Source organism: Mustelus asterias, chromosome 5 (assembly GCF_964213995.1).
Source record: "Mustelus asterias chromosome 5, sMusAst1.hap1.1, whole genome shotgun sequence".
In the NCBI taxonomy this organism is placed as follows: domain Eukaryota; kingdom Metazoa; phylum Chordata; class Chondrichthyes; order Carcharhiniformes; family Triakidae; genus Mustelus; species Mustelus asterias.
Window position 1 is genome coordinate 146,492,157 of NC_135805.1, and position 17,293 is coordinate 146,509,449.

Sequence of the window (17,293 nt, forward strand, 5' to 3'; positions counted from 1 at the left end):
CGCCTGCTGCCTACACCTGTTGATGATAAGTTTAGTCAGGCCCAGGAGAAAGTTCACAAAGAGGTCATCCTCCTTCCCATCCCTTTCCACACTGGGTGCCCGGAGATCAAGAGCATGGGGCTGAAGTGCAAATTAGACAGAAACAAAAGACTTTTAAAATAACTATGAAGGTGTGGTGCACTATAAGATAACCTACACATGCATGGTAAACAGACTCCACAAGTAGTGAGCCAAGTCTTTATTTCACTTATGACAATTGGTGAGAATTTTGTTTTCGCTGTTAGTGAGACTAGAAAAATAAAGTTTATTCACAAGAACTCAGTTGTAACTTTTATGAATTAAATTCGAATTTCATCAGTTGCCGAGGTAGGATTTGAACCTACTTTCCCCGAACACTTACCTTGGGCTGCAGGTATCTATTCCAGTGATATTACTACTATTCGACCATCTACCCACAAATGCATGGGGCACACACACAGTTAATTTGCCCATCATATTTTGCAATAATGTGATATTCAAGAGTCGTACAGGGCAGAAGGAGGCCATTCGGCCCATCGAGTCTGCACCGACCACAATCCTGGCCAGGCCCTATCCCCATAACTCCATGCATTTACCTTAGCTAGTCCCCCTGACTCTAAGGGACAATTTAGCATGGCTAATCCACCTAACCCACATATCTTTGGACTGTGGGAGGAAGCCGGAGCAGTCAGAGGAAACCCACGCAGACACAGGGAGTATCTGCAAACTCCACAGTAACAGTGACCCAAGCCGCAAATTGAACCCGGGTCCCTGGCGCTGTGAGGCAGCAGTGCTATCCACTGTGCCACCATGCTGCCCAGATGATTTTATTTTAGTTGGCAGTTGGGAGACGAATATTAAGCAGCCCATCTACAAGACATCTACCGTCAATCCACATAATGCCATGGGATCTTTACGCTGGGACAAGAGACTGCATCAGTATGTTGCCTCACATGGAGGAGGAGGAACTTCTGGCAGTGCACCGATCACCCAGTGCTGCACTGGAATACCTGACTAAGTCAGGGACAGGTCAGGATGGCCTAACTAGTGACAGCAATATTCCATGGGTGGCATGGTGGCACAGTGGTTAGCACTGCTGCCTTACAGTTCCAGGGACCTGGGTTTGATGCCAGCCTCAGATCACTGTCTATGTGGAGTCTGCACGTTCTCCCCATTCACGTAACAGGGAAAAAAATCATATTTCCAGTTTTTAATATACAATGTCTTGTAGGTTGTTGATATCTTGGGGCAGCTGTGTATTTCATCTCAGTTTACAATGTAAATATTGATAAATGTCTTCATTTTTAAACTTTTTTGTTGCATTCATCAGATTGAGCAGCAGTTTACCGCTTCATAACAGCAATACACCTGCTGGTAAGATATTATCCATCTATCTATTCGTCTGTCAATTACCATCTGTATAGTATATGTCTGGCTACCTACCTGTCAAGCATCCACCCACATATATTGGTTACTAATCAACGTGTCTGTCCATCTTTTTATGTATGTCTGCATCTACTGCAAAATGAATGATGCGTCATAAGATTTCCGAGTCCTTAAATATTGCAATAATCCAGGTCTATATGCAGTCAGACCTGGACAATAGAAAGGTTAGAGCTGACAATTGAACCATAGAATCCCTACATGGCACAAAGAGGCTATTCGGCCCATTGAGTCGGCACAGAGTCTCCAAAAGAACATCCCACCCAAACTCTCCCCTCAGCGCCAACCCCAGAATCCCACGCATTAACCATGGTTAATCTACTTAACCTAAACATCTTTGGCTACTAAGGGGCAATCCACCTCATCTGCACATCTCTGGATTGTGGAATGAAACCAGAGCACCCGGAGGAAACCCACGCAGATGTGGGACGCACGTGCAAACTCCACACAGTCACCCAAGGCCAGGCGCTGTGAGGCAGCAGTGTTAACTAGTGTTCCACCGTGCAAGTAATATTAATGAAACGCAGCTCAATGACAATGACGAACTCCAAAACGATAAAAAAAACAAAGTCCCTTGACATTCGATCGTATTACCATCACCGACCATCCCACCCCCCCCCCCCCCCACCCCCCTCCCCAAAAACCCCCAGTCCACCCATATCGACAAGAAACTGATCTGAAACAGCGATACCAATACTGTGCCTAGGAGAGCAGGTTAAAGACTGAGAATTCTGTGGAGATTTGACATCACCTTCCATACACGTGACCTCTACCACCAAGGAAGATAATGGCAGCAGACACATGTGAATACCACCACCTGCATGGCCCCCTCCAAGACACTTAGCAGATGTGTTTTTCCAACAATCGACAATGGTTTCATGGTCACCAGTAGATTCTTAATTCCAGATTTTTTTTTATTGAATTCAAATTCCACCATCTGCTGTGACAGGATTCAAACCCGAGTCCGCAGAACATTAGCCGAGTTTCTGGATCAATAGTCTAGCCATTGCCACCCCATAATTCACATATATGCTGATGCGATTGAATGCTGATAAGTGCTGGGGAAGTGTAGCACAGCAAAATCGGGAGATGACGGGCAGCGGCTTCACTTGTAACTCTGCAATGTGTTCTCTCCTTATTCAGAAAATTCTGCACCCCCCTGCGGTGAAATTGTTTACGCTGAGGTCCAAGTAAAGAGGAAGACGGATGGTAATATGAGTTAAAAGGTTTTTTTGCACCATTATGCAAAAATGGAAAGACAGACATAAGTAACTTAACCTCATGCAATCATTTTTATAGGCTGTGATTAATTATTGAAGGCCTCCTGGTCTGTAAGTCTGATTCTACAATGGCAGAATCCTTAGTAGAATTAACATACAGAGGGATCTAGGCACACCGGTCTACTGTTCCCTGAAAGTAGCAACACAAGTGGATAAGGTGGTCAAGAAGGCATATGGCATTCTTGCCTTCAGTCGGGGCATGGAGCATAAAAATTGTCAAGTCATGTTGCAGCTGTATAGAACTTTAGTTCGGCTACATTTGGAATATTGCGAACAGTTCTGGTTTCCTAACCACCAAAAGGATGTGCAGGCTTTGGAGAGAGTACAGAAAAGGTTCAGTAGGATGTTGCCTAGTTTGGAAGGTATTAGCTATGAGGAAAGATTGAACAAACTTGATTTGTTTTCACTCGAATATCAGAGGCTGAGGGGGCAATCTGATAGAAGTCTACAAAATTATGTGCGGCATGGATAGAATGGATATCAGTTTTTTTCCCAAGGTAAAAATGTCAATTACTCGTGAACATAGATTTAAGATAAAAGGGGAACATGTAAAGGAGATGTGAGAGGCAAGTTTTTTACACCGAGGGTGGTAAGAGTCTGGAATGCGCTGCCAGAGGAGGTGGTAGAAGCAGATACAACAGCAACATTCAAGAGGCATCTTGACAGATACATGAAAAGGCAATGAATAGAGGGATACGGAACATATCGAGGCAAAGGGTCTTTAGAAAGGCATCGTGTGACGGCGCAGGCTTGGTGGGCCAAAGGGCCTGTTCCTCTGCTGTATTGTCCTTTGTTCTTTTTGTTCAGTTGAATTAGCCTGAATGCATTTGATAGAATGCTATGTTTGAACGCCGGCCATCATGTCGAAAAAGATATATTTTTCTGAACACTTCACTGGCTTTGCTCACAAAATATGCTATGCCTCCAAAATCGAATAATTCACTCGTGCAAGTTTCCTCTATTCACACCTTTTATTGAGTCTTTGTGTGGTTCACTTCACATTAGGCTTTTTTTGCTGCAAGGACTCAATAAGACAGATATTAAGATATTTTGGACTAGAATATTATGAATGCACTAGGAAACTGAGTACTACACACAAATTTAATTAGCAGCGGGTTTTATATATTTAACTTCCTTTGGAAATAGAGGACAGTATTCTCTGTGATTTCGAATGATTGTTTTATGATAAAACCATTAGAATCTGCCTTCATCAGACAGCAGCAAGCTTATCTTCAATGTATTTAGATATAATGAACTATTTGAAACGCAATAGGCTTTACAACACTACCAGGTTGCATTCATTAATCGCATATTTTATATTTGACATCATGAAGTGTGTTTGAATTTATAACCTGAGAGACTTTACACTTCTGAAAACAAACTTAATTTTGGGTATGTTCTGCACATGAAGAGCATGTGTGTTTTACGCCCAGTGTTCTGTTCTGCTTGAGGCTGATCTGCTTCATGAACATACTAATTGTCATATGACGCATTTCTACAGGTGTCCCAAATGCAGACCGGCTGGAGAATCCAGGATTGCTCCACTCTGTGCGGAAGATGATAAAGGGAGTGTTAACTGAACCGGTCTATGTAAAACATTCAGCCCTATCAGCCTGTTCCGCAGTTCATTATGGTCATGGCTGATCATCCAACTCCGTCAACTATTCCCATTATCCCCCCATACCCTTTGATCCCTTCAGCATAAAATGCTACATCTCGTTCCTTCTTGAAAACATGCCATATTTTGGTCCCAGCTGCTTTCTGTGGGAGAGAATACTACAGATTCCCCACACTCTGGGTGAAGAAATTTCTCATCTCAGTGCTAAATGATTTAGCCCGTATCCTCAGATTGTGACCCCTGGTTCTGGACTCCCTCATCATTGGGAACATCATTTTTGCATCTACCCTGTCGAGTCCTGTCTGAATTTTATAGGTTTCTATGAAATTCCTCCTCATTGTTCTGAACTCCAGCGAATATATCCCTAACCCACTTAATCGCTCCTCATATATAATCATCCCAGGAATCAGTCTGGTAAATCTTCTCTGCACTCCCTCCACAGCAAGAACATCCTTCCTTAAATAAGGAGACCAAAACTGCACACAATTTTCCAGTTGTGGTCCCACCAAGGCCCTGTATAATTGCGGAAAGACATTCCTGCTCCTGTACTTGAATCCTCTTGCTATAAGGCCAACATATCATTTGACTTCTTCACCTCCTGCTGCACAGGCATGCTTACTTTCAGTGACTTGTACAGAGACACCCAGGTCTTGCACATTCATCTCTCTCAATCTATAGTCATTAAGATGTGTGTGATGGAATATGGGAAGATGAAATGATATGGGGATCGTTAATGCAACTAGGAAATGAGCTAGAAGTTGAGGAGAAAAAAAATCTGCTTTACTAACGTCCATTAGGGATCGAAATCTGTCATACTTACATGGTCTGGCCTACCTGTGACTCCAGATCCACAGCAATGTGCTTGACTCTTACCTGCCTTGAGGGATGGGCAATAAATGTTGGCCCATGCAGCGACATCTGTATCCCATGAATAAACAAAATTGGTTTTACTTAGCAAGTGCTAACATTGTGGAGCCATGGGGAAATCACTCACTGGCATATTTCGGATACAAATTGAATATAGATTTGAGCAGGGTAATATATGTGGTTATGTGGAGATAAAAAGAGACTGAGAGATATTGCCATTACTTGGATAATATTTTCAACATCCTGATTTGGATCGCTTTTGCTACACTGTCGCTGGGTCAAAGTTTTGGAACCCCTCCCGAACAGCATAGTAATTATACCAACACCACACGGTCATTTAATAATCGTAGAATGATAGCACCATACAACGTAGAAGAGGCCCTTCAGCCCATCAAGTCCGCACCAACACAATAGAAACACCTGAACTCCCACCTAATCCCATCTGCCAGCACTTGTCATATAGCCCTGAAAGTTATGATGTGGCAAGTGTTCATTCAGATACTTTTTAAAGGATGTGAGGCATCCCACCTCCACCACCCTCCCAGGCAGCGCATTCCACACTGTCACCACTCTCTGCGTTTAAAAAAAACTTTTCCTCACAATCCCGCTAAACCTCCTGCCCCTCAGCTTGAACCTATGCCCCCCCATGACTGGCCCTTCAACTAAGGGGAATGGCTGCTCCTTATCCACTCTGTCCATGTCCCTCATAATCTTGTACACCTCGATCAGGTCGCCCCTCAGTCTTTTCTGCTTCAATGAAAACCATCCCAGCTTTAAGCTTCATAGCTTAAATTTTCCATCCCAGGCAGCTTCCTGGTGAACCTCCTCTGCACCCTCTCCAGTGCAATCACATCCACCCAATGATGTGGTGACCAGAACTGCACACAGTACTCTAGCTGCGACCTCACCAAAGTCCTATACAACTCCAACATGACTTCCCTGTTTTTGTAATCTATGCCTTGATTGATAATGCAAGTGTCCCAAATGCCTTTTTCACCACCCTACTAACATGCCCTTCCATTTTCAGAGATCTGTGGACGAACATGCCAAGCTCCCTCTGTTCCACAGAATTTCCTTCCATTCATTAAGCACTTTCTTGTCAAATTACTCCTTCCAAATTGTATCACCTCACACTTTTCAGGGTTAAATTCCATCTGCCCAGTTGACCATTCCGTCTATATTTTCTTGTAGCCCAAGACACTCCGTCCAATCTTTGTGTCATCCGCAAACTTACTAATCCTATCCCCCACATAGTCATCAATGCTATTTATATAAATGATGAAAAATAGGGGGCCCAACAGTGGTATGCCACTGGACACTGGCTTCCAATTACTAAAGCAGCCTTCTGTTATCACCCTGTCTCCTACAACTGAGCCAATTGTGAATCCAGGTAATCAAATTACCCTCTGTCCCATGTGATACATGTGATCAGGTGATGTACAGAAAAAGGAGACCAATCCAAAGTGATCAACTTTGCCCTATTAACAACAATAAGTATATTCACCTCTGATGTAAATTTCTATGCTCTTATATTAACATGTTAGGATACGTGATTGACTTTTGGAATGGACAGTTTGTTCGTTATCTTGACTGTACCACATCACCTGATGTGTACCACATCACCTGATGTGTACCACATCACCTGATGTGTACCACATCACCTGATGTAAACTAACTTACATTAATACTGAATGTCTGGAGTTGAAAGGTAGTCTCAGTGATGGTGAGCATGAAATGCGTGTAGTGAAATGTGATTCTGAACCTTTAGGGAAAACATATGCTGCCCCCAATTTGACTCCTGATCCACAGTGTGCGTGTGTGTACGTGTCTGTGTGCAGGGTTGGGGGAGGGGTGGGGGGAAGTGGGGGAGGAGGGGGGCAGTAGCAAACAGGAAAACAGGCATTTAGTAGAGAAACGTCCTGATTTTCCCCTCCCCTTTCCAAAGAGTCTGGAACCTTGAGTCGCTTGGGGAATTATAGTTGTAATATCATTGTAATAATAATAGAGGATGTGGATGCCCGGACTGGGGTAAGCACAGTGAGAAGTCTCACAACACCAGGTTAAAGTCCATTCACTTTAACCTTGGACTTTAAACTGGTGTTGTGAGACTTCTTCCTATAATAATAGAGGCCCAGCCGAACAGTCTCCGGACACCGGCTCAAAGTGTACCACATCACCTGATGTAAACTAACTTACATTAATACTGAATGTCTGGAGTTGAAAAGTAGTCTCAGTGATGGTGAGCATGAAATGCGTGTAGTGAAATGTGATTCTGAACCTTTAGGGAAAACATATGCTGCCCCCAATTTGACTCCTGATCCACAGTGAGTTTATTTACCTTTAACTGTCCTACTTCACCAATTTGATTTCACCAGCAGCAGATGCAATGACTACTACAGACAGAAAAAACATATTAACTGAGACATTGAAGAATATAATAGGAAGAGAGACTGGAAAGGCAAAATAGTTTTAATAGCACACTCAACGTTTACTGTTTTGTCTTTTATAGGTCACGATGGAGATAGAGCAAGAAAAAACCCAGTAAGTCTCTTAGTTCATGATAAATCTTTGGAATATTGGAAGGGAATCGGAGGAAATCCACAGGATTTATCAAATTAAAATTAGCTACATGGGAGCAACAGCAAGCCCCTCAGCCCACTCAGCCTGCTCTGCCATTTCATTAGATCACGGCAGACCATCCACTTTAAAGCCATTTTCCTGGAATATCCCCAGACATTTTTGGTATCCATCAATCTATCAACCTCTGCCTTGAATTTACTCAATGACTCAAACTTCACAACCTGTAGGGGGCAGAGAATTCCAATGATTTGCTGTCTTCTGCTTAAATACATTCATTCTCAGCCCTACATGGCCTGTCTCAGACTGTTGCTCCTTTTTCTTGTCTTTCCCCATCCAGGAGAAGCCTCTTTCCTGTATATACCCTGTCAAGCCCAATAATAAATGTTGTGAGTTTCAATGACACCACCCCTCAATCTTAGCAAATATAGACAAAGGCTCAGTCCTCTCAATGGTTGTCATACTCAAAGATTCCTTATAAATCGTTGCTCTGGTTGTAAATTGTGACTGAGCCATTTATCTTTAAGTGCTTATCTATTTACGTCCAGACATTCTAAAATGCTGAAATGACAGATGTCTCTTTTGCACTGATCTTGGCAATCGCTGGGCACTTACACAGCAGTTTCCACTGCCTTTAGAAATCACTCACTTGCTGTTGTATTTACATTTCCTTAGCTGTTATGACTTGTGCAATGATAGGGTGGGAATTCTCTGACCACGCCTGCAGCTGCAATTTTCCGGTCCCACTAGAGTGAATGGAGATTTGGCTGAGCGCCAGATTCTCCAATCCCGCTTGCAACGATGACCTACTCCTGTGCCAGATACTTTAATTCCCATTACACGACTTGTTGGCCAGAAACAGTCCTTTCATTGGGTAGGTTGAATGTTACTGGCCAGTCATACAAGCAGAGGACAACAACAATCCATGACGTTACTTTGCCAAGCATAATCATGGACAAAGGCAATGAGATCCAATGTGGTGCAGCCTAGAACTTGTGGAGATACTTTTAGAGTAATAATCTATTTTAAGACTGGTATGGGGAGAATTGATTTCGTCCAGAGGGCTATTAGTGTGTGGCAATCTCGTCCTTCCAGAGCAGTGATAATTGCACATAATCAAGACACAGATAGATAGATAGTTGGACAGATAGACAGACTGACAGACAGACAGGTTGATAGATCGACAGACAGACAGCTAGATAGACAGACAGATAGATCGACACATAGATAGGCAGACAGACACACAGATAGACAGATAGATAGATGGACGGATGGGAGGGCGGAGAGAGAGGTAGTTTTAAATTTAGTGAGGGGGAGATGGATAGTGGGCGAGAGATAGATAGATAGATAGATGGAGAGAGGGAAGAAGGGGGAGAGAGATAATTAGATAGGTAGTGGGAGAGATAGATAGAGGGATGGAGGAATGGAAAGAGGGAGAGAGGGATCGATGGAGAGAGGGAGAGATAGATAGACGGGTGGGCAGATGGACGATCAAGTTCAGATCACATCCATGTTAGTCCTGAACTCATTGAATGACAGAGTAGAATTGCGAAAGGCCCAAAGACCTCTTCCTGTTCATAAATCCTATATAAGTCAATTCTTATCAATGTTCTCTTAGGGCCTGGTGTCTGAAGGAGGATGAGATTATCCCAGGTATAGTTTGGAACTATAGATGTGAGCAAACAGTGATATATTGACACAATCTCCACTCCCTTTCAGGTGAGGTCCGATTATTATGTCACTTACGCGTCCCTGGACCACCTCCAAATGAAAAAGAATCACAAGTCTGCACTTCGTGAAGGAGAGGAAGGCGATTCTCCAGAGTACAGAGACATCTACCAAAATGTCCAGAGGTCATAGTCACTGAGTGAACCTTGTTCCTACCGACCAGTAATTCTTTTTTGTTTTGCCATGTGAGTGTCCTATATTTAATTGTTAAATCAAAGCAAGAGTTGTGAATGTTTCACATTCCAAAGACATGAGTTGGATCTTTCTGCACATCAGCCTCTTCACACAGGACATGGTTCCTTTAATATACGGCATAATGGAGCTGATATCTCATAAGGCACAATGCAGCATCCATTCTGTTTATTTTCAGCAACTCTTCCTTCTTGTCGACCCTGGATGATAAAGTGGTCTATTTCAGCTTAGGTCCAGCCAACTTCCTGTTTAAAAATATTTGTCTTTGTACCAACAACAAGGACTTAATGCCTGGGAACTTCAATTCTTAACCATGCATCACTCAAATATGTTGTGTTAACTCCTGACAATGTGAACTGCAACACTGACACAGGACATTCAGCCCAACTAATCCATGCAAGCCCACTGTGGTTACAAAAAAAGAATCAAGAATTGACTGCTTGTGGATGTCCATATTTCCAAAATTGTCTCGCAGATGACTTGATTTTGTCATCTCTACTAGAGACCATTTGGAGAGATGATGGCCTAGTGGTATTATCGCTGGACCATTAATCCAGAAATGCAACTAATGTTCTGGGGACACAGATTCAAATGCCGCCATGGTGGAATTTGAATTTAATAAAAGATATCTGGAATTAAGTATCTACTGATGGCCATGAAACCATTGTCGATTGTTGGAAAAACCCATCTGTTCACTAATTCCCTTGAGGGAAGGAAATCTGCCGTCCTTACCTGGTCTGACCTACATGTAACTCCAGAGCCACAGCAATGTGGTTGACTCCCAACTGCCCTCTGAAATGGCCTAGCAAGCCACTCAGTTCAAGGGCGACTAGGGGTGTGCAATAAATGTTGGCCAACCAGTGATGCCCGTGTCCCACGAATCAATATATAAAAAAGGGAATAGATTGTAAACTTCTGGCAGTACCTGGCCATCCACCAATTGAATGGATTATAACAGTTTCTTATTTCTAGTTTATCACAGTCAGGATGTCGGAGAACGATGATCTGCTAACGTTCCCCAAGTCGACAATTCCAATCTAACAATATAAATGTTATTGGCAGACTAACAGTCTGAAAATTGCAAAAGTTCCTCATTTCTCAAGTGTCAAGGAAAGCTCTCTTCCTGCGTCATATTGACCTTACTTAAAAGGGAAGAAAGTTTATTCATTCCGGGGGTGAGGCTATCACTGGCTGGGCCAGCATTTATTACCCTTCCCTAATTGCTCTTGAACCGAAAGGCTTGCAATGCTATTTCAGAGGACACTTAAGAGCCAACGACACTGCTGTGGATCTGGAATCTCTCAAAAGGTAAAGGTGGCAGATATCCATAGTAAAAGGACATCAGTAAACCGGTTGGGCTTCACACTAGTCGTCATTAGACAGGCAATTCCAGGTTTTTATTGAATTTGAAATTTCAGCCATGATCTCACAACCCTAGAACATTACCTTTGGTCTGTGGATTGCAGACATGTGAATTATTACAAGTTATTAATATTACAAGTAGTTTAATTATTAATTTGCAAGGTTAATGCGACCGATGGCCTAATGCCAAGGATACATTATTTATTGATGGTACACTGTTTGGTCCCATATGGAAAATATTGGAAAATCCCAACTACAGCTCGGAGTTAATGACATTTCATATTGACAAACTCTCTGAGGAAGCTGCAGTAATGGCTAATTTTGGACCAGAAAACGGACTGTTGCTAACAGTGAGAATAGTGGTCATGCTGGTTTTCATGCACACATTTGGTGTGAGAGCACTTCCGTTCTTGGTATTAGATTTCTGGTTTATGACCATACACTGGGGCCATTAGGCAATGCTTTATTCTTAGACTATGGGCCCTATTTTACCATTTTGATTCTAAGTGCTGGGCGGACTTGAAACTGGGAGTGTTTCAGATCCGACATTTAGACCCATTCTCAGGCACTCCCATACATACTCTGCCTGAAGAAATATCAGCGATTCCGAATCGTGCTGCAGAAACCTTTGGGTGGGGCTTAACGCACCCAAAATCCTGCAGCTCCGATCAGCACCTCCAACCACGCATGCGCAGAAAAGAAAGATAGAATGCGGCTCCCCTGCCACATCGCTCCGGGGCTGGATAATGCCTTCCCCTGTGAAGAAGGGAAAGGGTTAATGTTTTTTTGTACTCAATGTATTTTGTGCCTAAAAGGTTGAACTTTGTATCTGGAATGTATCACAAACCTAACGTTTCCTTGTGGCGAGTCATCCCTTTTTTATATTGCTCCTGGTAGTAGCATAAGCCAAAATAATGATGAAATGAATAATAGAGGTGGTCAGAGAAAGATAGAAACAGGCCAAAGAGACCCTATGAAAGAGAGAGTTAGACATGAAGAAGGAAGCAGTGTCAAAGAGACACAGTAAATAACAGACAGAATTGACAGAAATACGAAAAATGTGAAAAGATAACTTATTTTTCTTCCTTGAGGCATTGTAGAGCATTGGCGAGTTTAGTGATGTTGATCAAGCTGCCTGACCCAAGGACATAAAGCAGAGAGTAATGTTGAACAGTTGGCTTCCTTATTGGGGAATACAGAATGCTGTATTACAGGGATTAGTGTTCGGGACAAGGCTATTTTTCATATGTTTTATTGACGGATGGTAAGTTAGACGTTTGTAGTTTTGGCATTTATTGCAAAGGCATTTGAGCACAGGAGTAAATATGTCTTGTCACAATTTTACCAAGCCTGGTTGGGAGGGAGTGTTGCATTGTGGACAGTTTTGCTTCCCCTAGCTCAGGAAGGATATATCTACCTTTGAGGGAGTGCAGCCACTGTTCACCAGGCTGATTCTTGGAATAACGTGATTGTCTTATGAGGAGCGATTGAAATAAAGTGGGCACATATTGAGAGTTGCAAAAAAGTTCACAAATGTTTTGATGTCTTGACAAGATAGATGCAGAAGGAATGCTGGCTGTTGGGTCTTGAACCATGGGACACAGTCTCCGAATATTTGAGGAGGCATTTTTTTCTCTCTCAGAGGGTTGTCAGTCATCGGAATTCCCTACCCCAGAGGGATGCCGAATGTCAAATCCATGTGAACATTGGATAGATTTCTGGATACTGATGGCATCAATGGATGTGGGAATATCGGTGAAAGGCAAAGAAGTAGAATATTAGCTGTTATCTGTTTTTATTTTGACGGGAATAGTCTAATCTTGGGGATGTGCACATTGGTTAGAAAATGATGCAGAAACGAATGGATGGCAAAAGTCTTCTGCAGGGTACTTCCAGATTTAAAACATTGCCACATAGTTGGTAGTTGAAATTAAAAGAAGAAAATTGCACAGGCTACATTTTGGCGTGAGGAAATATGAGATCCATGATTCGATTTCATCTGGAGCGTTGGAAGAAATAGGCATGGACATTTACATTTTTTTTAGCAATTGCAAATAATTCTGGCATGCCGGCACCATTGACAATAATTGTGTTTGTTGTCCACCCCAAATTAACGATGAACGTGGGCAGGATGAAGCATGGGAACAGAACTACCCACAGGTTTCCCTTCAAGCCACTCAGCATCCTGACTTGAAAATATATCGGCTGTTCCTTCACAGTTGCTGGTCAAAGTCCTGGAATTCCCTTCCTTATGGCACTGTTGGTCAACACACATAGAACATTACAGCGCAGTACAGGCCCTTCGGCCCTCGATGTTGCGCCGACCAGTGAAACCAATCTAAAGCCCCTCTAATCTACACTATTCCAATATCATCCATATGTTTATCCAATGACCATTTGAATGCTCTTAATGTTGACGAGTCCACTACTGCTGCAGGCAGGGCATTCCACGCCCTTACTACTCTCTGAGTAAAGAACCTACCTCTAACATTTGTCCTATATCTCTCACCCCTCAATTTAAAGCTATGTCCCCTCGTGTTAGCCATCACCATCCGAGGAAAAGGGCTCTCACTATCCACCCTATCTAATCCTCTGATCATCTTGTATGCCTCTATTAAGTCACCTCTTAACCTTCTCTCTAACGAAAACAACCTCAAGTCCCTCAGCCTTTCCCCATACGATCTTCCCACCATACCAGGCAACATCCTCTGCACATCGTTATGAAGGGGAGGTTGATGTCCACATTAAGAGCTAACGCTGAAACCCCCAAAGAGGAATACCTCGCTTTATCATCTATGAACATTGAGTGAGAAGTGGGAATATCTACACTTCAGCAACTTTTCGTGGTTAAATCAAAATAACTACCTGAGACTTTCACTTTAAAATCATCATTATTTATCTAACTAGCAGTGAACAGGTTAACAAAACTATTAACAAAGCAAACAGCACACTATTCTAATGAAATGCTGTTTAGACCAATACAATTCCTACTTATTAACAAAAAAAAATAGAATTTTTAGTCACTCTCCAAATTGCAACCAGTTTTTTGTGTCTTCCAGAATCTTCTAGTCTTCTTTCTTCTTTGCTATCTTCACTATCGAGCTGAGCCTTCCTTTTAGGATATAAATGCAGCTATGAGAGCCAGCCAGTCTCTCTCTGTCTCTGAGAGCTGGACTAAGCTGGTATTCAGCAGGTGGCAGATGCTCTTCTCCTCCAGTTTTCCCCGTCTCTTACAACTCCTGATGACATGCCAACATCCCCACAATAGGATTATCAGGTTACCAAAACATCAAATTTAAATCTAATATGCTGCTGGCATCCAAGTGCCTAATTTAAATTTATTGGTTAAAATTCAAAGGCCTGTTTTGATTCAAATGCCTGATGTCTGTTACCAAGGCAATCCTGTTGCTTTGCCTTTGGGCACAATGTTTCAGTCTGAGTTCTCGATATGCACCTGCATCCTTTTTGTTTAAAAAAATCTCTAGGTCATGAAAAATACTATCCTCTTTAAAGGGACATTACAATCTTACAACTCTTAGCATTATACATTTTTAAAAAATAATTTCACAAACACCAACTTGGCAACAGAATGGACTGCAGCAATTTAAGAAGGCAGCTCATTGCCACCTTCTCAAGTGCAACTGGGGTTGGGCAATAAATTCTGGCCAGCCAGCGACTTCCATCTCCCATGAATGAATAAAATAAATGAGCAGAACATTTCAGGAGGTGGTTAAGAGTGAGCCACATCATTTTTGGTCTGGAGTCACTCAACGCCAGGTAACCATAGAAATTTCCTCCCTTAAAGAACTTTAGTGAATCAGATGTTTTTTCTAAAGACAATCGGCAATGGCTTCATGGTCATCATGAGACTTTTGAATCCAGATTTTTGATTGAATTCAAACTCCAACATCTGATATGGTGGGATTTGAATCTGGGTCCTCAGAGCAATACCCTGGGCCTCTGGATTACAAACCCAGTGACAACGCCAGCATGCCACTGACTCACATTGATGTGGGCAGAAGTTTGAAACATGCTTCATTGAAAGATGGGGCACCGATTTTCAAGCTTGTTTTGCTGGGACAGTGGAGAAGGCCCAGGGCAGAGATGTGAGCGTGAGAGCAAGACAGTGAATTGAAATGCACGTGGTCTGAAAATCAGGGTCATGTTTATCACTGAGCAAAGCTGTCTTCGGTATGTCCATTCATTTTGCTCGTATTTAACGGATGGGTCAAGCACAGAAAGCATCAACAATTGTGGGAACTGTAGCCCAAGGTCAGTTGTTAGTCAGCGTAACCAAGGTAAGGGTGACAATTAGACATAGAGAGAAGTGGTCGACTTCATCAGCAGGAAATTCAGGATCAAAGTGCTGGAGTATGGAAGTGAAGAATTTGATTGAAGAACAAAATGTCCTTCACTGAACAAATCTTCCTGTAATGGAAGTACATTTAAGGGAATCAGAATTATTTAAAAGGGATGTCCAGTCTGTAAAATTTGATTTTATGTTCACCCCGAGATAAAAAGTTGGCTTCCATAGTAATTTTTTATTAGTCATGTTTCTTATGTTCATTTCTTCTTGGGATATGGGCATCATTGGCAAGGACGGCAACTATTCACCATTTGTAATTACTATGCTGCCCAGTGGCTTCCATACAATTTCACAGAATAGCACAGAGTCAGGGACATGCTCTGCATAATGAAGAACCAATAAGGATGTGAGATTCATTCCTTTCAGGGCAGCTTTGAACCAATGGGGAATTTTGCAAAAATAAACAATTGCTTCTTGGTCACCATTACTGAGAACAGCTTTACAATGCCAGTCTTGATTAGATTAAATTTAAGTATCACCAGCTACCTTTGTGGTACACGAGGTCTTGACACCAGAACATTAGCCTGGAATTAGAATTTACTGGTCTACTGACACTGCTACTGACTCCAACATTCACTTTCTCATGAAAGAAACAGGTGCTGCCCAAATTCTGTGACATGGGATGTTGCTCTCCAATGTACTCGTTAACTTCAGCCTATTATGTCCCAAAATTAACTGATAACTTAATAATCGAGAAAAGGAGCAGTGCACTGCAATATTTTCAACCCCTTTCCAGGCAATATTGAATATTTGGAAACTCATTCATGTTGTGGTAATATAATCGGGGCCTAGTTTTAAGGCTGATTAAATTGGATATCCTAAATTAAAGAATTGGGCATATTAAAATCAAACACAGTCAAACCTCGGGCAGGCCAATTGTACAAATACACAAACATGTCAGGGCTTGACCCATCAATCACCCATCAAAGGTCGTTGCACTCTACTGATACTTAGCAGGAGATCATTGCACCCCATTGAAATGCACCCCCGGCCTATTGTTAGAAGCCCAGATTGGGCCAGACTTTCTGTCACTGAGAGTTCCTGCAGTTCGCTTATCTGATAACAGGTTACATGTAAGCAACAGCATGCAGATGGACACCTGGGGGTGGACCCCAGTGTCCTGTCAGGCAGACATCAAGAAACCCACTGGGTATTTGAACCCCCTCCTGGGACCTCATTGGCTGAAAGCCGGAGGAGTTTCTGGAAAGGCAAGCAGGCAGGGGGATAAAGGGACACATTTCAGACACACCAGCAGCGAAGGCTCAACGAAGGAAGCGACCTTGACCATCTGGAAGACTGACCAGAGAAAGAAGGAAGGAAGAAGCTGCCATCGAGATTCACCTTCGTGACGACAGACCAGAGGGACTCAGAGAATCGAGGCTGCAGTTTAACCAAACCAGCTTTGCGGGTAGTATACTTGAATCTGGTGTATCCTCTTGTTTTATGTGGGTAATTTAAGGGTTAATAGTGTTATTATTAATAAACTTGTTGAACCTTTACTTGTGTTTGTCCTTTGTCCATCTTGCAAATAAGGGCACCGGGTAAAACCTTAGAGTAAGCAAACTGGTCGAAAGTATCTGAGAATTAACAGGTGCAACAATGTTAACTTATTTGTTGAAATGGGTCGCATTAAGAGAATGACAACATTCGCTGATAATATACGGAATAAATTGACCTCGTGCAGTTCAGTATCCTACTTCATGAAACTCATAATACCAGGATAATTGTTGAGAATCTACGGAAATCACCCTGAGAATATAAATGATTGACAGACGTTACTGCAGATAGGTACAACAACATGAATCCAAACACTGAAGTTCAAACAAGTTCACATTAAACATT

At 42.4% G+C, this 17,293-nt stretch overlaps 1 protein-coding gene across 3 annotated transcripts in view; it reads left to right on the forward strand.

The window, feature by feature from the left end:
- The window catches only part of LOC144493873 (Fc receptor-like protein 3), an 88,376-nt gene extending 71,433 nt beyond the window's left edge, over positions 1 to 16,943 (forward strand). For all 3 annotated transcript variants that reach the window (XM_078213449.1, XM_078213448.1, XM_078213450.1), the window contains 4 exons: positions 1,349 to 1,392; positions 2,605 to 2,670; positions 7,736 to 7,767; positions 9,523 to 16,943. In XM_078213449.1, the coding sequence (XP_078069575.1) occupies positions 1,349 to 1,392; positions 2,605 to 2,670; positions 7,736 to 7,767; positions 9,523 to 9,663 (283 nt within the window). In that variant the 3' untranslated portion in view covers positions 9,664 to 16,943. The remainder of the gene's footprint in view (positions 1 to 1,348; positions 1,393 to 2,604; positions 2,671 to 7,735; positions 7,768 to 9,522) is intronic.
- Positions 16,944 to 17,293: the final 350 nt, after the last annotated feature.